The sequence below is a fragment of the Protopterus annectens genome, chromosome 1.part0, assembly GCF_019279795.1.
Source record: "Protopterus annectens isolate FY-2018-M chromosome 1.part0, PAN1.0, whole genome shotgun sequence".
Taxonomy (NCBI): domain Eukaryota; kingdom Metazoa; phylum Chordata; order Ceratodontiformes; family Protopteridae; genus Protopterus; species Protopterus annectens.
In genome coordinates this window covers 1,623,170,257-1,623,195,029 of record NC_056725.1, presented here as the reverse complement: position 1 = coordinate 1,623,195,029, position 24,773 = coordinate 1,623,170,257, and the positions used below count along the sequence as shown (strand labels likewise).

General features: G+C 43.6%; 1 protein-coding gene across 1 annotated transcript in view; it reads right to left on the bottom strand.

Annotated features, from left to right (window-relative positions):
- The window catches only part of WBP11 (WW domain binding protein 11), a gene marked incomplete in the record, with an annotated part of 1,089,603 nt that overhangs the window by 482,946 nt on the left and 581,884 nt on the right, over positions 1–24,773 (bottom strand). The window contains 1 exon segment of the mRNA XM_044068181.1: positions 16,753–16,886. Coding sequence (XP_043924116.1) covers positions 16,753–16,886 — 134 coding nt within the window.

The window sequence follows — 24,773 nt, the reverse complement described above, 5'->3', positions numbered from 1 at the left end:
AGGAAACAGAAAATTCAGAATCCTGGTCGGAAGTATCATAAACAAACTCAGTCCTAGGTCTCTTAGAGGGGGAAGGCTGGCTTCCCCTGCTTAAAAGTAATAAGGTCTTCAGCTATTCTTACCTGTTTTTTAGGCATAGAGGCCTGACCATGCGGTCTGGGCACCAGTTATTTAGGCATGGTTTGAGATTTAGGCCTTGAATAAGAATATGGCGTCAGTTTAATACACAAGTCAGTAGGCCTGAATACACCCTCAGAAGCTGGTGCCTGCACAGCGGCTCTGGACCCATCCAAGGTAGAGACATCCGCAGGTTCCGCAGTTGAAGCATCTCGCGACATACTGGACTTTGAAAGGGTCTCAGTAGAGGCCTGAGAATCAGAAGTAGCGGGTATCAGGGGCTGCGAAAGTGCCTCACTGAGTACCGGCGAGCTGGCGACTGGCTTAGGAGAAGCGTCGTCGGCAGCTTTGGACCTAGGCGGCCCGTCTCTGTCTTTATCTTTGCGTTTTTTCGGAATGTCGGTAGTCGGATAGCTGACCGAAGACATATCAGGATTGAACCGAGCACCAAAATATTTAGAAACGTAAATATACCGACAACGGACAGTTAGTGGTTTAAATAAGGCACAAAACCGACAGCGAGGTACGTCGTGGTCTGGGCCTAGGCAAGGAATACAGTACGAATGAAAATCTTTATGAGGTATTTTCTTTCCACAAGTAATGCAATTATTTACTTTTACTTGACATCAGTTAAGAGCAAGAAAAAGTTTCCCCAACGGGGTACTTAGCTTTTAGTTGAAGACTTTGGTTCTGAAACTCGAAAAATGAAAATTTCAGGAGTCGGCCGACTGGCACTTGTGAACTGCTTCTGCTTCGGGCACCGCACGGCAAGAAAGATGGATGTAATGGCGTCGGCTGCATGTTTTATACCCTTGACGACCTGACGTCATGGAAGAAGGGACAGCAACCGACGCAGGACCCAAGACTTTGTTAATCAGGCCGACTGAGGGCTACCTGCAAGCAGATCACCCAAATGTAATGACTGCAGCAGTGAAACACGAAGAACATCAGCTACTCCCTCACAATGTGATTCAGAAGAGAGAGGTCAAGAATTTAAATTTTTGAGGTACCAAGAAGAAGAAAGTACAGTTGTGTACCTACCATAAATGTAGATGTTCGAGTGTATTCATTGTTGCAGTCATTACTCTTGGGTTATCCTGCTGGCAGGCTACCCTCAGTCGGCCAGAATTCCAAAGTCTATGTCCGGCGTCGGTTGGTGTCGCCTCTTCCCTGACGTCAGTGCGCCAGGGGTATAAAAGATGCAGCCGATGCCATTTTCTTCAGTTTTTCTTGCCCCAGATGTCAGGTGCCCCCAAACTGGTAGGCTGCAAAATAAACCAATAAAAATGCATGCACAAAAATAACATTTCCTTCATCTACAAGCAAATACACCAAAAAGGTTGTATAGGATGGAGACATGCAGACAAGTCCCAGCATAGAAAAGGGGGATGGGTGGGGTGGGTAACCTGGACTGCAACAGTGAATACACTCGAACATCTACATTTATGGTAGGTACACAACTGTACTATGTTCATCGTGATTCACTGTTGCAGTCATTACTCTTGGGTTGAATCCCAAAGCTGAGGAAGGGCGGCTAGGCTAAATAGGGTTAGTAGAGGCTATGAGGCCCTGCAGAACTGCAGTGGCAAAGCCTGCTCTGGACTTAGAGTAAAGAGGTAAGTGGTAGTGCTTAGTGAAGGTGTGCACTGAACTCCAAGTTGCAGCCTCTAAGATATCTTTGGTTGGTACTCCTCTGAGGAAGGCTGCTGCTCTGGTGGAATGAGGCCTTATGCCCTTAGGCACTGGTTTGCCATGTTGAAAATAGCAGAAACGGATGCAATTGCCTATCCATTTCGAAATAGTCTGTTTTGAGATAGCCTTTCCTTGAGATCCTGCAGCATATGACACAAAGTTGCTCAGTCTTTCTGAAAGCTTTAGTTCTGTCCAAGTAGAAGCATAACTGCCTGTGTATGTCCAAAGAATGCAGAATTTTCTCACCCTTGTTCTGTGGGTTAGGATAAAGGGTAGACAAGTGAATGGTTTGGTTAAGGGCCACACTGGACACCACCTTAGGCATAAATGTAGGGTTTGTTTTCAGAGAAACCCTGTCTGGGTGAAAAATGATGAAAGGTTCCACAGCTATGAGTGCTTGTAACTCCGAGACTTGCCTTGCAGAGGTTATTGCTAGGAGCAGATCTGTTTTCCAGGATAAGAATTTAATATCTGCTGTTGATGCTGGCTCGAAAGGAGGCAGTGTCAATTTTTCCAAAACATAATTGTGGTCCCAGGCCGGAATTGGTGCTCTCCTTGGAGGTCTAATGTTTTTGGCCCCTCTGAGGTACTGCCTTATTAAGGGATGTGAAAAGATAGGTGGTTCCGTATGGTAATGGGCTGAAATGGCAGAGGCATGAATCTTTATAGATGAGAAAGAAAGGCCTTTGTTTAGCATCTCAGTTGGGTATTGTAAAATCTGAGGGACATTTGGTACACACGTGTCACTGCCTTGTTCCTGGTTCCAAGCAGAGAATCTCTTCCATTTATCTGCATAAGATTTTCTGGTACTGGGCCTCCTGTCCTCCAAGATAACATCCATAACAGCTTTTGAAAGAGGAGTGTTCTGAATGGCTACATTATTTACCATGCTGCCAGATTTAAGGTCCTGAGTTGGCTGTGCAGGATCTGATTGTTTTGTTGGGTCAGTAAGTGAGAAGTTTGAGGCAATATCCATGCTGGACCTTGAGACAAGCTCTTTAGGATTGGGTACCAGTGCTGGCACGGCCAGTCAGGTGCAATCAGTATCATTTTTGGCTTCACTTGTCTGACCTTTAGGAGTACCCTGGGAAGGAGAGGCAGTGGGGGAAAAGCATATACCTTTAGATTTTTCCAGCTGAAGGATAGGGCGTCCACTTTCCATGCTTGCTTGTGATAAATCCTTGTGCAAAATCTCTGCAATTGGCAGTTGTGAGGGAAGGCGAATAGATCTATGTCTGGGCATCCCCATTTCCTTATCATCATGCTGAAGACTTGTGGATCCAGTTTCCATTCGTGGGGATCCATGAGGTATCTGCTTAGTTCGTCTGCCAGAATATTTGTTTTTTCCTGGCAGGAACTGTGCTTGCAGGTGAACTTGAAAAGCCAATGCTGTGTCCCATAAGGTCATTGCTTGTCTGCAGAGGGGGTAGGAATGTGTACCTCCCTGCTTGTTTATGTAGCACTTGACCGTACTGTTGTCTGTCTTTATCAGTAACCGTCCTGGATGAAGCAGGTCCTTGAAAGCTGTCAGGGAATTTTGAACAGCTAGCATCTCTTTTTGATTGATGTGAATATGCATCTGTTTTGCAGGCCATGTGCCCTGAATACATTTTCCTGCCATATGGGCCCCCCAGGCATAATCTGATGCATCCATTGTCAGTGTCTGTTTGACTGTTGGTAATCTGAATGGCAGACCCTTGTTGTGGTGACAGGCTTCTGCCCACCATCGGAACTCCTGTTGCAGGCAGGGAATGAGTGCAATTACTGTCTCCAGGCTGTGGCAATGCTGAATCCAAACACTTTTTAGATACCATTGTAGTTTCCTCATATGCAGTCTGGCATATGGAATTAGTAGAATGCAAGATGCCATGAAACCCAAGGCCTGCAGGCTTTTCCTTGCAGATAAGTGGGTTTTTGTTGCCAATTTCTTGAAGTTAGGTAGTCAGTTGCTTTTGTTTGTCTGGCGTGAGATAAGCCATCTGGGTAGTTGTATTTAAGCTTGCACGCAGGAATATTATCTCTTGAGAGGGCACTAGTTTTGATTTCTTTTCGTTTACTGTGTACCCTAGGCCATTTAGTAATCTTTTTACAAATGCCAGATGCTTCAGAAGAATGTCTTTGTTCTCTGCTTGAATTAGGCAGTCGTCCAAGTATGGATATATTTGAATTCCTTTTTGTCTACAAAACGCAATTACTGGTGCCAGGCATTTTGTGAAGACCCTGAGTGCAATAGATAAGCCAAAGGGCAGTGCAGAGAATTGGTAATGCGTTGAGCCAGTTATGAATCTGAGGAATCTTCTGCAAGATAGTCTGATTGGGACATGCAGGTATGCCTCTTTTAGGTCTAAAGTTACGAGCCAAGCCTTCTTGCCCAGCATGGGCAGTAGCTGCTGCAGAGTCAACATCTTGAATTTTGGAACTTCCAGAAACGTATTTAGTATAGTCAGGTCCAGTATTGGTCTCCACGTTTTGTCCTTTCTGGGTACTAGAAAAGAGTATGGAGTAAAATCCTTGCCCCTGCTCTTGTTGTGGTACTTGTTGAATGGTCCTCATGTCCATGAGGGCAGTAATTTGTTTTTGTGCCCCTGCCCATTGATTGTGTGGCAGGTCTGGCATACTTTTTGACCTTGGTAGGGTGTGAAAATGGAACCTGTAGCCTTGGGACACTATGTTCAGCACCCATTTGTCTTGGGTAATCATTTGCCAATTTGATGAAAAAAGTGCTAGTTTTCCCCCTAAGGGGGCTGCCAAATGAAAAGTGCTTGGATCTGGTAGAGGAAAGTCATTGGGACTGTTTCCTGTAAGGTTGTGATTTGTCTTCTCCGCTTTTGGAGGTAGGAGCTCCCCATTGTTTAGGCCTGTATGAGCCTTGGGGCTGAGATCTGCCTCTGGGACGCCTGTATCTGCCTCTTTGTGGTCTGTCTGCCACTGGAAAGGACCAATTTTTAGAGGGCCAGTTCCTGCTAAACCTGGGTGGCTGTACCTGTAAGAAATCCTTGACTGTCTGCATGGATTTTGCTTTATCCTCCATTTTTTCAACACATCTTCTGCTTTAGTACCAAACAAAGTATCATGCTGTAACAGTGCATCTAATAGTTTTGCTTTAACATGATCAGGCAGATTCTGTTCCTTTAACCAAGCATGCCTCCGTATAACAGATCCTGTAACAGCGGCCCTGCAAGAGGCCTCCAGTGAATCATAACCACATTGCAAAGTATGCTTTCCCACTTGTTCAGCTGCTTGCAATAAATCCTGCAATTCCTTGTTCTCTGAACATTCAGTATTTGTCAACATTTTCTGTTTAAGCAGTGACATTAAATATTGCTGATATTTAAGCATATGAAACTGACAACTTAAAGCCCTTACAGCCAGGGTAGCAGAAGTGTAGACTTTTTTCCCCCATCTGTCTAGAGCCCTAGAATCCCTATCAGAGGGGACAGGGTTTTTTGCAGTGGAAGCTTTAACCTCTATGGGACCCTGAGATATAGTTTCTGGGTCTGCTGCGGGGTTTTTATATAGGAACTTATGAGAATCCGGGACCCTGTAGTATCTGTCTGGTTTAGCTGGTGCAGGGGGTAAAGAGTCAGGGGACAGGCTGTACTCTGAAAAAACATCATCTACAATGTCCAGAACAGGTGGAATGGCAAGGGGTCTGTGCTGAGGAAGTAGCAGAAAGTCTCTGAGCCTTTTCTTAGATTCAGAATAATCTTGGCTCTCCCAGTGGAAATGCTCCCTCATGGTATGCAGGGTTTCCCCAAATGAATAATCCTCAGGAGGAGAGGCTGAAGGGATGGATTCTTCAGCATCAGAATCATCATAGGGAAGCATGGAGTAATCCTGTTCAGAAGAGGAATCAGAGGAAATGGAAACCTGATCAGAAGAATCACACTCTGTCTCTTGCCTAGGCCTCTTATCAGGAGGGGGATGGGAGCCCCTGATCAACGTAATTAGGTCTTCGGCCATTCTGAGCATCTGTTTTTTAGGCATGGAAGTCTGAGAAGGAGAATGCTGTACTTGTTTCTTTGTCTTTAGAGCTGCTTTAGTCTTTGGAGCTGAAGTTAGCTTAATATATAGTTGTGTAGGTCTGAAGGCACCATCAGAAGCCGATGCCTGCTCAGCGGCTCTGGACCCATCTGAGGGAATGATTTTCGAGTGTCCAATACCTTGAGTTTCCAGAGGCCCAGTCCGCTCCACGTGGGAGTCAGAAGTGGCCTGTGGCTCTGAGGTAGCGGGCACCAGGGGCTGCGAAAGCGCCTCACTGAGAACCGGCGACTGGCCAAGCAGAGGCTTCATCGGTTTTGGACCTCGGATGCCTATCCTTTTCCTTGCCCTTGTGTTTTTTGTAAACTCCAGTTGTCGGTTGATCCGACGGCATTATATAATTAAATCTTAGGCCAAAGTAATGGAATGCAAAATCAAACCGACACTTGATAGTGCGTTGGTTAAATCTAGCACAAAACCGACAGCTAGCAACGTTGTGATCAGGGCCTAGGCAAGGAATACAGTAAGAGAGAAAATTCTTATGAGGTATTTGCTTCCCACAAGAAATACAACTGCTAACTTTTTCTGACATTGGTCTGGAGCAAGAAAAAAGTTTCCCCAACGGGGTACTTAGCTTTAATGAAGACTTTGGTTCTGAAATTCGGATTTGAAAATCTCAGGAGTTGGCCGACCGGCACTTGCAAACTGCTTTTGCTTCGGGCACCGCGCAGCAAGAAAGACTGAAGAAAATGGCGTCGGCTGCATCTTTTATACCCCTGGCACACTGAAGTCACGGAAGAGGCGACAGCAACCGGCGCCGGACCTAGACTTTGGAATTCTGGCAGACTGAGGGTAGCCTGCCAGCAGGATAACCCAAGAGTAATGACTGCAACAGTGAAACACGATGAACATCAAAGAGTAAAATCCGAACCCTCCCTGGTCTGGTTGGATCCCTTGGATGGTTCTAAAGACTTTGAACCCTCTTTTGGGCAACCCTCCACCGACAGGGTGGCACCAATGGTGAATGGAAGAGTATCTGATTGGGAAAATTTAAAAATTATTTAATTTTCCTGATCTACTTATCTTGCATGATGGCCAGCCACACAATTGTTTGTAGAGAAAGACATCTCCCAACTGCCTCCTAAGGGGAACAGTTGGTTAAATGTCCAAGGTTCATACTAACAGCACCACTGAGAGGCCCCTCTGAGACCTTATTGGTATGGGCCACCTCTGTCTCTTTGGCAACAGTTAGCACAGAAAGTCCCTCTACCTCAGTTTCCTCCATCACACTGCTGCTTGTGCTGGGATTTTCAAAAGCAGGTATTTCTGGCACCCTTCTGGTTTATTTGAAATGATTTCTGAGGCGCCACAAATCTAAATCCAACAACAGTGAGCATCCTGCCCTCTTGCTCACATTGCAGCAGCTTATCCTTGACCTTCTGTCTAAATAGAGAGGTTCTATCAAAGGAGGCAAAGACAAAAGCCACCTTGATGTGTGCTGCAAAGTCTGCAAAGCATAACCAATCCTGATGTCACACTGCAATACCTGAACCAGCTGTTCTGGCTACCGCACCTACTACATTATGTAATATTCGTACAGACTGAAAGGAAACAAAATTAACATTAGTCACCTGGGTCTCCAGTTGTTTCAACAGGTCTCCCACTGGAAACAGTTTCCGTATTTTTTTCTGCTATATCTCTTTGAAACCTCCACATAAGATCAAGTAGTTCATTTCTCTAATGGAAAAAGTACTTGACAGACATACTTGATTGCTGATTCTATCCATCATCCAGGAATCCTTATTAGGATGGAGAGCTTGTGTGTCCTCTGGGACCTCATATATGGTGGCTACTGACACTACAAATGCATTGACTGCTCCACTACTGCCTCTTCTTTAGGGTCAGCAGCACTCTGAAAGGTCTGTGTGGTATAAGCTCCAATATAAGTTCACATCCCTCTGAGCCTTTTCCTTAAGGGACATGGAGGTGATGGACCATGATTTCTCCCTCTCTCACTCATTTCTAAAAATTTCACCAGATGTGTTGTATCCTTCACAGAGAACTGGAGGAAAGCCTCCCCTTCATTGCGATCCATCTCTTGGCAAGGGAGAATCTATACGCTTCCTCCAGTACTCTGTCTTCCTAAGATGGCTCAGAGTAGAGACATGCCAGCACTCCAGTGGAGAAGTCAACCCAGACCTGAGATACTGGTGCGTGTAATGTCCTCTACCCTGGGGGTACAACAGTGATCAACTTAAAGGCAATGTTTCAACAGGAATGAAGCTGGCAGAGTATGTACCTTACTCCAAGGTACCTGGGGAAGAGGCCATAGACAGTATCATTGCTGATGCAGAAGGAAGCCCATCAACATAAACTCCAGCATCGAAATTATTAGGGAGCACTTCTGCAAAGGGTCAAAAGCTGAGAGCATCGAGAAAAGCCTCAAAGTGTTTGGGATAGAGTTGGAACCAGGCCTCGATGCTGGTCCCTTTCAGCCTAGTAGAAGACAATGTCAACAATGACTGTGTACCAACACCCCCACTGGCACAGAGGGCATCAATGTCGGATAAAGTACATCCTTGGGCGGTGAGAACATTAGCACTGTCCTCTTGCCAGTTCCGATACTCCCAGTAGTAAATGAAAACACCAGCAGAGCCAGAACTTCCACTGAGTGACCTTCCAAACCTCTTGTATCAGAGGCACATGGGATATATGCAAATGATCCTTATGAACATCAGTGTTTCAGCTAATTGGCGATTCTGAATGCCCATGACTTGTTTCATCGTTTTAATGGACAATTTCAGGCAAATAAAGCCAAACCCCCTAGCTGTGGATATGCATATTTCGGCCTTATGACCTCGTCAGCACAGCAAAAGCAGAGTGTTTGACTAAGCATTAGAAACACAGGGCTGTTACACCCAGCTGATGTTTTGTATCATTAGGGTCACTGCAAAAATATCCCAAAGAACAAACTAAAACAATGAATGTAAAGGTCACTGAAAACCAATCAGTAAAAAAAAAAAAATGAAAACTCCAGCAGAGCTAGAACTTCCACTGAGTGACCTTCCAAACCTCTTGTATCAGAGGCACATGGGATATATGCAAATGATCCTTATGAACATCAGGTGTTTCAGCTAACTGGCGATTCTGAATGCCCATGACTTGTTTTGTCGTTTTAATGGACAATTTCAGGCCAATAAAGCCAAACCCTACTAGCTGTGGATATGCAGTGACCCTAATGATAAAGGACATCAGCTGGGTGTAACAGCCCTGTGTTTCTAATGCTTAGTCAAACACTCTGCTTGTGCTGTGCTGATGAGGTGATAAGGCCAAAATATGCATATCCACAGCTAGTGGCTTTTGGCTTTATTGGCCTGAAATTGTCCATTAAAATGATGAAACAAGTCATGGGCACTCAGAATTGCCAATTAGCTGAAACACCTGATGTTCATAAAGATAATTTGCATATATCCTATGTGCCTCTGATACAAGAGGTTTGGAAGGTCACTCAGTGAAGTTCTAGCTCTGCTGGAGTTTACATTTTGTTTTTACTGATTGGTTTTCAGTGACCTTCTCACTCATTGTTTTAGATACTCCCAGTACTGAAACTATACCCTGGGTACAACTAATAATGAAAGGAGGCCTGGGAACCTTCTCTCATTGTCCTAGACACAGAGGATGATGACAGAACACCAAACTGAAGTTGAGCTTTTACAACTGCCAACATCACGTTGTTCTAATCTGGCTGTGTGGGGTTCAAAAGCGACCTAGTGGAATAAAAGGATGCAGCTGAAGGGTACCATTAACAAACAAAGCAGGAAAGCTCCTGCTCCAAGGTGAAGCTTCAGCTTTCCTCTTCAGAGTAGAGGTAATTTGTCTTGAAGATTCACGTCTAACTGGAGAAACGGTGCAGGAAGGAGTAAAGGTGGAAAGCCCAGATTGGGGTGAAAGGGCCACTAATCCTGAAACCTCTGCTGGGGAAAGATTCTTAAGAACTGAGGTTTCATAAAGTCTTCTCTTTTCTTTTTTCCTCATCTTTCTCCCTTTCCATCTCTTTCTCTTTGGGGGCTAGACTAAAGAAGATCTTTAAAGAACCAGCTTGCTTTGGTGATCAAGGAGGATATCTGAGCTAAAACTTTCTACACAGCTCTGACAGTCTGAGTCAATAAGTTCTACCATAAGACACAGATCAGCAAAAAAATTTTTAACAAATCCTCTAAATCTCAAATATGTAACAGTGATAACATTTTACTATCACACATTTTAGATTATTTATTACAGTTATAACAGACAGCCAAAGACTTTTACACAGTGGAAGAGGACAGAATGACAAAAGAATAGTCCAGGAAATGAAAACAGGTAATTAAAAGCATAAGGGAGTCATGAAAAGTTCCATAAAGTTTAACTGAATGCTAACAATACCCTGAAAATTTAAAACATATTGAAAAGGCACTTTTATCCCCCCCCCCCCCCCAAAAAAAAAAAAACATTTCCTCTCAGATGACTGAAGCTGAGCAAAGAGATGCTGAAGCTCTCAATGGTAACAAACAGACCTGCAGACTCAGTGGAAAGCAGTGCATTTTGGTCTGGGAAGATGCTAAAGCTAAGTAGAGTTTGTTGTTGCCATGGAGACAGACGCATTCGATGATCAGTCCATTGATTTCAGTGTTTGGACAGGACCAACTTAAATCCAAGGTTTGTGAAAGGGATTTAAATGTGTTTTACAGTTAACATCTATGTGGACTACAGTCATTTAGCAACAGAACATACAACACTGCAATCAAAGTTGAAATCTCTTTCAAGGTTTTGTCAAACACTTCTCTAGCATCACAACAACCCCAAGCAGTAACAGCTTTCTTCTGTGATCTCAAATGCAAAGACTCTACATGTAGACTTCAGTTCCTTGTTACTGGTGCCTCAATGGAAAGTACAGTTGTGTACACTTACCATAAATGTAGATGTTCGAGTGTATTCACTGTTGCAGTCATTACATTTGGGTAATCTGCTGGCAGGTTGTCCTCAGTCGGCCTGAATTCAAAAGTCTTGGGTCACGCACCAGTTGCTGAATTCTCTTCCATGACGTCAGGTCGTCAGGGGTATAAAACATGCAGCCGGGGCCATTTTCTTTCGGTTTTTTTTGCCCCCAATGTCAGGTGCCCCCAGAAAGGTAGCAAAATTATACATATATATATATATATATATATATATATATATACATATATACATATATATATATATATGTGTGTATATACATGCATCAATATAAACTTTACCTTCATCTACAAGCAAATACACCACATAGATTGTAGAAGATAGAGAAGGAAAAATAAACTCCAGAATGACAGGGGGATGGTGGGAGGGTAACCTAGACTGCAACAGTGAATACACTCGAACATCTACATTTATGGTAAGTGTACACAACTGTACTATGTTCTTTGTGTTTCACTGTTGCAGTCATTACATTTGGGTAGAATCCCAAAGCTATGGTTGGGAGGCTGGAGCTAAACAGCATTAGGTGCGGCTATAAGGCCCTGCTGCACTGCAGTGGCAAAGCCTGCCCTGGACTTAAGAGTAGAGAGGCAAGTGATAATGCTTTGTGAAGGTGTGAACAGAACTCCAAGTAGCAGCCTCTAGAATGTCTTTGGTTAGTACTCCTCTGAGAAAGGCTGCTGAAGTAGCTGAAGCTCTGGTGGAATGAGACCTAATGCCCTTGGGCACAGGTTTTCCATGGTGTAAGTAGCAGAAACTGATGCAGTGGCTTATCCACTTTGAAATTGTCTGCTTTGAAATAGCATTTTCTTCTGATCCTGCAGCATATGACACCAGTAATTGCTCGGTTTTTCTTAGAGCTTTAGTCCTGCTCAAGTAGAATATTAGCTGTGTACGTCCAAGGAATGCAGAATTCTCTCCCCCTTGTTCTGCGGATTTGGATAAAAAGTTGGCAGATGAATTGTTTGGTTAAGAGCCACAATGGAAACCACCTTAGGCATAAAAGTCGTATTTGTCTCAGAGACACCTTGTCTGGGTAAAATATGATAAAAGGCACTACAGCCATGAGGGCCTGTAACTCTGAAACTCTTCTTGCTGAAGTAATTGCTAGTAGCAGAGCTGTTTTCCATGATAAGAACTTTATATCAGTGGTAGCAGCTGGTTCAAATGGAGGCAGGATGAGCTTTTCCAACACATAATTGAGGTCCCATGCAGGTAACGGTGATCTTCTAGGAGGCCTTAAATTTTTGGCTCCTCTGAGATACTGCTTTAGTAAAGGATGACAAAAGATTGGTGGCTCTGTATTGTAATGAGCAGAAATGGCAGAGGCATGGATTTTGACTGATGAGAAAGATAGGCCTTTGTCAAGCATCTCAGTTAAGTATTGTAATATCGGAGGAGTATTTGGTTCTGCTGTATCCGTTCCTTGTGCTTGATTCCAAGCACAGAATCTCTTCCATTTGTCAGCATAAGATTTTCTAGTACTAGGCCTTCTGGCTTTCAAAATGACATTCATCACAGCTTTACTGAGAGGTGTTGCTTGTATAGCTACATGATCAGCCATGCTGCCAGGTTCAATGTCTGTAGTTGATTGTGCAGGATCTGATTGTTTTGCTGGGACAATACTTGAGGTCTTTGAGATACGGTCCAAGCTGGGTATTAAGACAAGTTCCTTAGGATTGGGTACCAGTACTGGCGGGGCCAGTCCGGGGCAATTAATATCATCTTTGGCTTCTCTTGTCTTGACTTTCAAGAGGACCTTGGGTAGAAGAGGCAGAGGAGGAAAGGCGTAAACTGATAGGTTTTTCCAACTGAAGGATAGGACGTCCACTTTCCATGCTTGTGTGTAATAAGTCCTTGTGCAGAATCTTTTCAATTGATAATTTTGAGGAGAGGCAAATAGCTCTATGTCTGGGCTCCCCCATTTCTCTGTTATCATGTTGAAGACTTGTGGATTTAGTTTCCACTCATGAGGATCCATAAGGTTTCTGCTTAAATCGTCTGCCAGTGTATTTTGTTTTCCTGGCAGGAATTGAGCTTGAAGATGTATTTGGTAGGTCAAAGCTGTGTCCTACAGTGCCATGGCTAATCTGCAAAGGGGGTAAGAGTGTGTGCCCCCTTGCTTGTTTATATACCACATTACTGTGGTGTTGTCCGTCTTTATCAGTAATTGTCCTGGATGAAGTAAGTCCTTGAATGCTGTTAGGGTATTTTGAACTGCTAGCATCTCTTTCTGGTTGATATGCAGATGCATTTGTTTTGGGGTCCATACGCCCTGAATGCATCTTCCTGCCATGTGGGCCCCCCAGGCATAATCCGATGCGCCTGTTGTTAAGGTTTGGCTGGCATGGGGGAGAGTGAAGGCCCGTCCCATGTTTTGGTGACATGCTTTTGCCCACCACAGAAACTCCTGTTGTAGGCAGGGAATGAGAGGAATCATGATTTCCAGACTGTGACAATGTTGACTCCATAAACTTTTCAGGTACCATTGAAGTTTCCTCATATGCAGTCTTGCATATGGAATCAGTAGGATGCAGGATGCCATGAAGCCCAAAGCCTGCAGAATTTGTCTTGCAGATAACTGGGTCTTTGTTGTCATTAGTTTGAAGTAGTCCGTTGCCTTTGCTGTCTGGCATGAGGTAAGCCATCTGGGCAGCTGTATTCAAGCTTGCACCCAGGAATGTTATCTTTTGAGGGGGTACCAGTTGTGACTTCTTTTAATTTATTGTGTACCCTAGGCATGTTAGAAGCCTTTTCACAAACGCCAGGTGTCGAAGAAGAATGTCCTTGTTCTCTGCTTGAATGAGACGGTCGTCTAAGTAAGGATATATTTGTATACTTCTTTGTCTGCAAAATGCAATTACTGGTGCCAGGCACTTTGCAAAGACCATGGGTGCAGTAGATAAGCCAAAGGATAGTGCAGAGAATTGGTAATGCATTAAGCCAGCCTTGAATCTGAGGTATCTTCTGCACGATTGTCTTATTGGGACATGCAGGTATGCCTCTTTTAGGTCTATTGTCACCAGTCAAGCATTCTTGCCCAGCATGGGCAGAAGCTGCTGCAAAGTCAGCAACTTGAATTTTGGAATGTCCAGGTATGTGTTCAAAATCGATAAATCCAGTATTGGCTGCCAGGCCTTGTCCTTTCTGGGTACCAAGAACAGTCTTGAGTAAAAACCTTGTCCTTTTTCCTGTTCTGGTACTGGCTGAATGGCCCCCATATCCATGAGGGACGTAACCTGTTTCTGTGCCTCTGGCCATTGATTTTGTGGCAGATCTGGTCAACCATTTGCCATTGCCAGAGTGTGAAAATGTAATCTGTTATCCCTGTGATACTATGTTTAGTACCCACTTGTCCTGGGTTATTAACTGCCAATTTTGAGCAAAAAGTGCTAACTTTCCCCCTCTGGGTGCTGCCAAAAGGTAAGTGCTTGGAGTAGGCAGAGGGAAGTCACTGGGATTGTCTTCTGTAGGTTTGCACTTTATCTCCTCCAGATTTGGAGGTAGAAGCTCCCCATTGCTTTGACCTGTATGAATCTTGCGCCTAGTATCTGGAACTCTTAGGGAGTCTGGATTTGCCCCTTTGAGCTCTGTCTGATACAGGAAAGGACCAATTTTTTGTAGGCCAGTGTCTACTAAATCTAGGTGGCTGCACTTGCAAGAAGCCTGTAACAGTTTGCATAGACTTAGCTTTGTCTTCCATTTTCTTTAAAACCACTTCTGCCTTAATACCAAACAGAGAATCATGCTGTAAAGGAGCATCTAGCAATTTAGCTTTAACATGATCAGGCAAATTCTGTTCCTTTAACCAGGCATGCCTCCTAACCACAGATCCAGTAACTGCGGCCCTGCAGGAGGCCTCTAAGGAATCAAAACCAAATTGCAAAGTATGCTTTCCAACCTGTTCCACTGCATGCAATAATTCCTGTAATTCTTTATTTTCTGCACATTCTGAAATCAACATAATTTTCTGTTTCAGCAATCCCATAACACGTTGTTGGTATTTAAGCATATGAAATTGACAGTTTAAGGCCCTAATTGCCAAGGTTGCAGATGTATAAACCTTTTTACCCCATCTGTCCAGTGCCCTTATATCTCTGTCAGAAGGGGTAGGATTTTTTGCTGTTGAGGCCTTAACTCCCTTTGGACCCTGTGAAATAGTTTCAGGATCAGCAGCAGGGTTTCTAAATAAAAATGTATGTGAGTCAGGGACTCTGTAATATCGGTCAGGCTTACTGGGAGCCGGAGGTAAGGAGTCAGGGGTCAAGCTCGACTCTGAAAACACATCATCCACAATGTCTAAAATGGGGAATGGCTAAAGGCCTGTGCTGAGGGAGGAGGAGGAAATCCCTGAGCCTCTTTTTTGATTCTGAGAAGTCTTGACTCTCCCAGTGAAAATGCTCCCTCAAAGTATGCAAGGTTTCTCCAAATGAATAATCCTCAGGAGGAGATGCAGATGGTATAGACTCCTCTGCATCAGAATCCTCAGAGGGAAGAATAGATAATTCCTGATCAGAAGAGGAATCAGAAGAAATAGAAACCTGATCTGAAGATTCATAATCAGTGTCTTGCCTAGGCCTCTTACCTGGAGGGGGATGGGTACCCCTGATCAAGGTAATGAGGTCTTCAGCCATTTTGATCTGTTTTTTAGGCATAGAGGTCTGCACACATGGCTCATGCGTTGGTTATTTAGTTTTAGAAGTTGCTTTTATCTTTGGTTTTGCAGCTGCTGACGGTTTGATATACAAATGTTGAGGTCTGAATACACCCTCAGAAGCCGGTGCCTGCTCAGCGGCTCCAGACCCATCCAAGGTAGACACATCCGTGGGTCCAATACCTTGAGTATCTTGCAGCATGGCGGACTCCACGTGGGTGTCGGTAGAGGCCTGCGACTCGAAGGTAGCGGGTACCAAGGGCTGCGAAAGTGCCTCACAGTACCGGTGAACCGGTGACTGGCTTAGGAGAAGCTTCGTCGTCGGTTTTGGATCTCGACTGCCTTTCTCTGTCCTTTTCTTTGCGTTTTTTATGTATGTAGGCGGATTGCTATCAGACGACTTTTCTGGGTAGTTAAATCTGTTTCCGAAATACTCTGATGCAAAAATATACAGACGCTTAATAGTGCTTTGGTTAAATCTAGCACAAAACCGACAGCCAGGCACGTTGTGATCAGGGCCTAGGCAAGGAATACAGTATAAATGGAAATCCTTATGAGGTATTTGCTTCCCACAAGTAATACAATTAACTTTTTCTGACATCGGTAAGGAGCAAGAAAAAAAGTTTACCCAACGGAGTACTTAGCTTTAGTGAAGACTTCGGTTCTGAAACTCAAACTCAAATATTTCAGTAATCGGACGACCGGCACTTGTGAAATGCCTCTGCTTTGGGCACCGTGCACAAGAAAGACTAAAGAAAATGGAGTCGGCTGCATGTTTTATACCCCTGACGTCATGGAAGTGAAAACAGCAACTGACGCAGGACCCAAGACCTTGGAATTCAAGCAGACTGAGGGCAACCTGCCAGCAGATTACCCAAATGTAATGACTGCAACAGTGAAACACAAAGATCATCATCCTTGTCATTATCCCAGCAACACCTGGGATACACAGCATACACTTCTACTGCCAGTCTCCCTTCTCCCCAAGACCTCAGCAGCCTAAATGTTTTTCACCATTCCTGGCTTCATCTATAGTGTTGAAAGTGGCCTTCAGCACTTTTAAAATAGGAAAATTACCACTCTCAGTTAACCTGGTCTAATGATCATATTTTGCCCTTGATCCTAAGAGATGAAGCAATTCCAAAGACTACAAAAAGGTTTCTCTTAATCTTAGTGACTTGCTAAAGAGCCCTCATGACTCCATGTCTGACAAGTTATTTTATTTTTTTCTGGTTTTGTTAGAAGAAAGTGCAAGGTTTTCATTTATGGAATTAAAACGAAGTGAAGGTTCTTTTGCTTTTCTATCCACAGTTTCTTACCCATATGCTGATGTTTTCTTCAGTATGGAGGCAGGTTGAGCCCCAGGCAGAGGAATGTCTTGTACCAGGATGCTAGAAGGTGCATGAGGCATATCTGGCAAAGGGATGGTTTCTACCTCCACATGTTGGGCATTCTAAAAACCAGAAAAGAAAACAATTTTAATGATAGACTTGACTACATAATGGACTCCACAAACTACAAAATCAAAGTCAGTACTTTCTGAAATACTGAAAAATGTGATAATACCGTGAACAAAAAGTACAGCTGTGTACACTTACCATAAATGTAGATGTTCGAGTGTATTCACTGTTGCAGCCATTACATTTGGGTTATCTGCTTGCAGGTAGCCCTCAGTCGGCCTGATTAACAAAGTCTTGGGTCCTGCGTCAGTTGCTGTCCCTTCTTCCATGACGTCAGGTCGTCAAGGGTATAAAACATGCAGCCGACACCATTACATCAGTTATTCTTGCCCCAGATGTCAAGTGCCCCCCTAATGGGAAGCAATTAAACATAAAAGCTCAAAGATATACCTCCAACAAAAAAGCAAATACACTAAAAAGGCTTTTAAGCATAGTAAAGGAAAGTAGAGGTATAGCCAAAAGAAGTCAGGGGGCTGGAGGGAGGGTAACCAGGACTGCAACAGTGAATACACTCGAACATCTACATTTATGGTAAGTGTACACAACTGTACTATGTTCTTCGTGTTTCACTGTTGCAGTCATTACATTTGGGGAGATTCCCAAAGCTATGGTTGGGAGGAGGAATGTATATAGCATTAGGGCCGGTTATAAGACCCTGCAAGACTGCAGTGGCAAAGCCAGCAATGGATTTAGAGAAAATTGGCAAATGATAATGCTTGGTGAAAGTATGTACAGAACTCCAGGTAGCAGCTTGTAGGATTGTCCCCGGTAGGGACGCCTCTGAGAAAGGCTGTAGAGGTAGATGCAGCCCTGGTGGAGTGAGGTCTGATCCCCTGGGGGATAGGTTTTCCATGGTGCTTATAGCAGAAATGAATGCAATGGCTTATCCATTTAGAAATGGTTTGCTTTTAAATAGCCTTCCCCTCTGCCCCTGCAGCAAATGCCACCAGCAGTTGTTCAGATTTCCTTTGAGGTTTAGTCCTATCCAAGAAGAATCTAAGTTGTCTGTGCACATCTAAGGAATGCAGTATCCGTTTCCCCTTTATTCTGTGGATTGGGAAAGAAGGTTGGCAAATGAATGGACTGATTAAGAACCACACTGGATACCACCTTGGGCATGAAGGATGGATTGGTTCTGAGGGACACCCTGTCAGCATGAAAGATGATGAAAGGCTCCACTGCCATAAGGCCCTGTAATTCAGATACCCTTCTAGCTGAAGTGATTGCTAAAAGGAAAGCTGTTTTCCAAGAAAGAAATGTAAAGTATGCAGTAGCAGCTGGCTCAAAAGGAGGTAGAGTGAGTTTCTCCAAGACAAAGTTAAGGTCCCAGGCTGGGGGTTGGAGCTCTCCTGGGTGGACTCAAATTTTTGGCCCCTCTGAGGAACTGCTTGAGCAGTGGATGAGAGAAGAGGGGAGGTTCTGTGTTATAATGAGCTGAAATGGCTGAGGCGTGGATTTTAATGGAGGAAAAAGACAGGCCCTTGTGAAGCATCTCAGTTAAGTATTGTAAAATCTGAGTTAAATTGGGCGCTGCTGTGCTCATCCCTTGAGACTGGTTCCAGGCACAGAATCTTTTCCATTTTTCTGCATAAGATTTTCTAGTACTAGGCCTCCTTGCCTCTAAAATGATAGCCATCACAGGTTTGCTGAGGGATGGTAAAGGAGAGATTAAGTAATTAGCCAGGCTGCAAGGTTCAGTGTTGGAAGCTGAGGGTGCAGAATCTGGTTCTCCTGCTGAGACGGCAGGGAAAGAGTCTGAGGCAAGTGCCATGGAGATAACCGTGACACACTGCACAGGAGGGGGTACCAGTGTGGAGCAATCAAAATCATCCTTGGTTTGTCCTGTTTGATTTTTAGTAGTACTATGGAGAGCAGAGGCAGAGGGGGGAAGGCATAGACTGATAGGTTTTTCCAGCTGAAGGACAGAGCATTCACTTTTCCAGGCTTGTTTGTGGGGAGTCCTTGTGCAAAATTTGTCCAATTGGTAGTTCTGGGGAGAGGCAAACAGGTCTGTATCTGGGCTCCCCCATTTGCTTGTCAACATGTTAAAAATCCTTGGTTCCAGTTTCCACTTGTATGGATCCATGAGGTTTCTGCTTAGTCTGTCTGCCAGTGTATTTAATTTTCCTGGCAGGAATTGAGCTTGTAGGTGCACTTGGTAGCTCAAGGCTATGTTCCACAATGCCATGCAAGAATGTGTACCCCCCTGCTTGTTTATATACCACATAAAAGTGGTGTTGTCTGTCTTTACCATTAGCTGTCCTGGAAGAATGTGGTCCTTGAAGGCTGTCAGGGCATTCTGGACAGCTAACATTTCTTTTTGATTGATATGCAGGTGCATTTGACTTGGGTTCCATTTGCCCTGAATGCACTTCTCTGCCAGGTGAGCCCTCCATTCATAGTCTGCTGCATATGTTGTTAGGGTTTGGGCGGCAGGGGGTGGTGTGAAAGGTAGTCCCTTGTTTTGGTGGCAGGCCTCTGCCCAACAAAGGAACTCTAGGCGTAGGCAAGGTATGATAGGAATCATTGTTTCTAGGTCTTGAGAATGTTGACACCATAGGCTTTTTAGATACCACTGTAGTTTCCTCATATGCAGTCTTGCATTTGGAATTAGAAGAATGCAGGAGGCCATGAACCCCAAGGCTTGCAGTATTTGTCTTGCAGATAGCAGGGTTTTTGTGGCCACTTGTTTGAAGTAGGTTGTCAAATGAATTTGCTTTTCTAGCGTGAGGTAAGCCATCTGGGAAGTTGTATTCAAGCTTGCTCCCAGGAATATGATTTGTTGACAGGGTACCATGTGTGATTTCTCTTCATTTATGGTGTACCCCAGACAAGTTAGAACCCTTTGTACAAAAGGCGTGATGATTCAAAAGTATATCCTGGCTTTCTGCCTGAATTAGACAATCGTCCAGGTATGGGTATATTTGAATATTTCTTTGCCTGCAAAATGCAATAACTCGAGCTAGGCACTTTGTGAATACCCTGGGCGCAGTAGATAAGCCAAAGGGCAGTGCAGAGAACTGATAGTGTGTGTAGCCTGCTTTGAAGCTTAGGTATCTTCTGCAAGATTCCCTGATTGGGATGTGCAGGTATGCTGCTTTTAAATCTAGTGTTGCCAACCAGGCATCTTTGCCTAGCATAGGAAGGAATTGGTGAAGAGTCAGCCTCTTGAATTTTGGAATCTGCAAAAAGATGTTTAGAGTAGACAGGTCCAGGATAGGACACCATGAATGGTCTTTTCTGGGTACCAGGAAAAGTCTCGAGTAGAAACTTTGTCCCTTTTCCTCTTCTGGTACCAGTTGAATAGCCCCTATGTTTAAGAGAGAAAGTACTTGCTTTTGGGCCTCTGCCCACTGATTTGGGGGTAGGTCCGGCCACCCTCTTGGTGTTGGCAACGTGTAAAATTGAAATTTGTATCCCTGGGACACTATTTAAAACCCATTTGTCCTGGGTAATGAGTTCCCAATTCTTTGCATGAAGAGCAATCTTTCCCCCCAAAGGGGCAGTCAGCTGATAAGTGCTTGGAAATTTTAAAAGTAAGTCATTGAGAAAGTTTACCATAGGGGGAGTCTTATTCTCAGACTTGGAAGTGGAGGCCCCCCACTGCTTAGTTCTGCGAGTCCCCTGGGACTGAAACTTGGGGTTTTTGCTGTGTCTGGGTTTGGCTTGAGAAAACCTGGAAGGGGCTGGAAAGGACCAATTTTTAGATGGCCAGTGCCTACTAAATCTAGGAGGCTGAACTTGTAAAAAATCTTTAACAGTTTGCATAGATTTAGCTTTATCTTCCATCTTTTTAAGAACTTTCTCAGCCTTGTTGCCTAACAGGCGGTCCTGATTTAAAGGAGCATCCAACAATTTAGCTATAACGTGATCAGGCAAAGATTACTCCTTAAGCGAAGCATGATTTCTGAGCACAGACCTAGTAACAGCAGCTCTGCAAGAGGCCTCTAATGAATCAAAACCACATTGCAAAGTATGTTTTCCAACTTGTTCAGCAGAATGCATTAAATCCTGTAATTCTTTATTTTCCACACAGTCAGGAATCATCATCATTTTCTGTTTAAGCAGTCCAATAACGTGTTGCTGATATTTTAACATATGAAACTGGCAGTTTAAAGCCCTAATGGCCAAGGCTGCAGAAGTGTAAACCTTCTTACCCCATCTATTCAGTTCCCTGGAGTCTCTATCAGAAGGGGTAGGATTTTTAGCAGTAGAAGCCTTAATGCCCTTGGGCCCCTGTGAAATAGTCTCTGGATCTGCAATAGGATTTTTGAAAAGAAACTTGTGGGATTCAGGGACCCTGTAGTATCGGTCAGGTTTTCTGGGAGCAGGAGGCAGGGAATCAGGGGCCAAACTAGATTCCAAAAACAGCATCATCAACAATGTCTAGTACAGGAGGAATAACTAAAGGCCTATGCTGAGGTAGGAGAAGGAAATCCCCAAGCCTCTTTTTTGAATCAAAAAAATCCTGGCTTTCCCAGTGGAAATGCTCCCTTAGAGTATGTAAGGTTTCCACAAAAGAAAAATCCTCAGGAGGGGAAGCAAAGGGAATAGAGTCCTCTGCATCAGAATCTTCATAAGTAGGTAAGGGCAAATCCAGATCATCAGAAGAGTCAGAAAAACCAGAATCCTCATCAGAAGATTCATAATCAACTTCAGGCCCAGGCCTCTTAGAAGGGGGGGGGGGTTGGCCACCCCTGATTAGAGTTATTAGATCTTCAGCCATTCTTATTTGCTTTTTAGGCATGGAGGCCTGAGCATGTGGCCTGGGTGTCAGTTTTTTAGACATGGATCAAGATTTAGGCCTAAGAAATGAAGGAGGTGTAAATTTAACATGCAAGTCCGTAGGCCTGAATACACCCTCAGAAGCAGTTGCCTGCACAGTGGCTCCGGACCCATCCAAGGTAGAGACAAATGCGGGTTCCATAGTTGAAGCATCTCGTTGCATACTGGACTCCGAATGGGTCTCAATAGAGGCCTGCGAATCAGAAGTAGCGGGTGTCAGGGGCTGCAAAAGCGCTTCACTGAGTACTGGTGAACGGCTTAGGAGAAGCGTTGTCGGCAGTTTAGGACCTCGGCGGCCTGTCTCTGTCTTTATCTTTGCATTTTTTCGGAATCCCTGTAGTCGGATGGCTAACCGACGACATTTCTGGATAATTAAACCGAGAACCGAAATATTTAGAGGCGAAAATATATCGACGATGGATAGTGCACTGATTAAATAAAGCACAAAACCGACAGCAAGGTACGTCGTGGTCAGGGCCTAGGCAAGGAATACAGTACGAATGAAAATCTTTATGAGGTATTTGCTTTCCACAAGTAATGCAATTATTAACTTTTACTGACATCGCTAAGGAGCAAGAAAAAGTTTCCCCAACGGGGTACTTAGCTTTAGTTGAAGACTTCGGTTCTGAAACTTGAAAAAGAAAATTTTAGGAGTCGGCCGACCGGCACTTGCGAACTGCTTCTGCTTTGGGCACTGCACGGCAAGAAAGACTGATGTAATGGCGTCGGCTGCATGTTTTATACCCCTGATGACCTGACATCATGGAAGAAGGGACAGCAACTGACGTAGGACCAAATACTTTTTTAATCAGGCCGACGGAGGGCTACCTGCAAGCAGATAACCCAAATGTAATGACTGCAGCAGTGAAACACGAAGAACGTTATACTTTTTATACAGCACTATAGTCTGTATTTTACTGTCTTTTTTGAGTGTCATAAACAATGTAGGCATATACAGGCCCCTAATACACAGACACGTGAGGACTGAGGAACTCACCATAATGCTTGATCTTTTAGGCTGTTGCTTGAGGCAGATCAAGACAACATCCACAGGTGTCTCTCTCTGGTGACAGTCGTCTTTAACAGTACATTCAAGCCTTTGGCTAATTGTGTTGTATCCTGCCCAGGATGCAACAACCAGCCAGTCAACAAAAAGGTCTTGCTCCCACCCACACCTACATTGACTGCTAGCTCTTTGGAGGGAAATCAGCAGTCAGAGTGAAGACACAACTTTAGGACTTCCTTGGCCAAACAAAAAAAGAAAGCTTACTCATCCTGAAACCTCCCCCAAAACATAAACATATAACCTTGTATCCCAACAATAACTATATACTGTAGGAGGAGGACTGAGGGTGGGTGTGGCTACTGCAGCAATGAGGAATTCTAACACCTGCTGTTACGGTAAGTGCAACTTGAAGAACTGCACTGTGTTCATCATGTTCATGGCTGCAAAAGCCTTTAGCTATTTGGGCCAATTACCAAAGCTTATCCAACCAGGGAGGAAGAAAGATAAGGATCCAGGAGTCTCTTGAGAATGGCCCAAGCAAGCCAGTCATGGATCTTGAAAAGGAATCCTGTATGTTATACATTGCAAAAGATTGTACAGAGGACCATGTAGCTGCCTCTAGAATACTTCTAGAGCCCATCCCTTTACAATATACAATAAAAGAAAACAAGGCTCTCTTAAAATGTGCTTTAATCCTGCCTAGAAATGTTTTACCATGTTGGAAAAAATATGAGAAGGAACAGCCTACTGAAATGTCTGAATTGACAGAGACTCTCCTTTTCCAGTCCCATACTATGAAGTCCAAAGCTGCATAGCTTTCCTAAAGGACTTAGTACTGACAAGATAATATTCAACTTGCAAAAGCATCACCATTCTATTCTCCCTATCATTCAAGTTCTGAAAGAAATGAGGAAGACAGAAGACTAGATTCAAGATGCACTCAAAGTAATAGGTGCATATACAGGAATTTTATTTCTACAGATAACCATATATGCATGGAAATGCAAAAGGAATAACTCACCATGAATAGTTGCAACCCGGATACTCTCTTGCAGATGTTAAAACAATTAACAGTCTACACAAAAGAACCAAACACACCCAATAAAGCAGGTTCAAATGTAGACGGAAATAACTTTTGCAGCAAAAAGTAAAGAACACAATTATGTGTCACCTGAACAACAGGTGACCTTACATATCAAGAGAAAAAACTTTGTATAACAGCTTGAGCAAAGTCTGAAATGAAGAGGCGAATCCACAGATAGACATGCTGAAATGGCTGATAAATACTTCTTGACAAATGTGAAGATATGTGAAGGTTGCCAGCCTAGCTAGACAGAAGTTCATAGATAATTCTATGTCTTTGTAAATATTAATAAAAGCCATAGGCTTGCTCTCTTAAATGTGAGAAGAATGTATTGGATGTTGAACTGCAAAAGTGCACTCTGCTGTAAGAAAGTTAAGTCTAAAACAAAATGAACAAGGTAGGGCCACCAAGGCTCTAAAATCCAGTTTATTCCAATGGTAAAACAGAAGGAAAAGCGCTTTCACGTGGAAACACCATGCTTCGTCAGATCTCTGATAAGTCAAGCATTTTATGACCTTTTGATCTCAGAGCTTGGAGCCGTGGTGTCTGAACCAGCAGATTATTTTTGTTGTTTTGAAACCAGAGTTAATTGCTAGATTTTACATATATAATGTCTTTAATTGCTGTGATTTCTTGACCAGGTGCAAGCTTACTAAGAAATGTAAATGTAGAGTTGCTGTTAGCGTGGAAAACCAGAGAATTGTTAAGAATTATGTCATCTAAAAATGAGTCAGCAGGATGTATTATCAATCTAAAGGACTTTCTCAGAGAGAAGGCATTTTGGATTTTGTCTAAATCTGACAACTCACCAGTACTCTGCTTTTGCTCTACATGTAAGTTTATTTAGAACTGTGATTGCTCTTAGGAAAAGATAGAAAATAGTAAGTTTAGTCTAGCTGTTTTCTATATTTATGTCAGAACTATTCTACAGTATTATTTTAAGCATTTTCCTGTGATGTCTGAACTCTTGACTAGCACTGTGTAGTAAGAAATATTGTCTTGTGT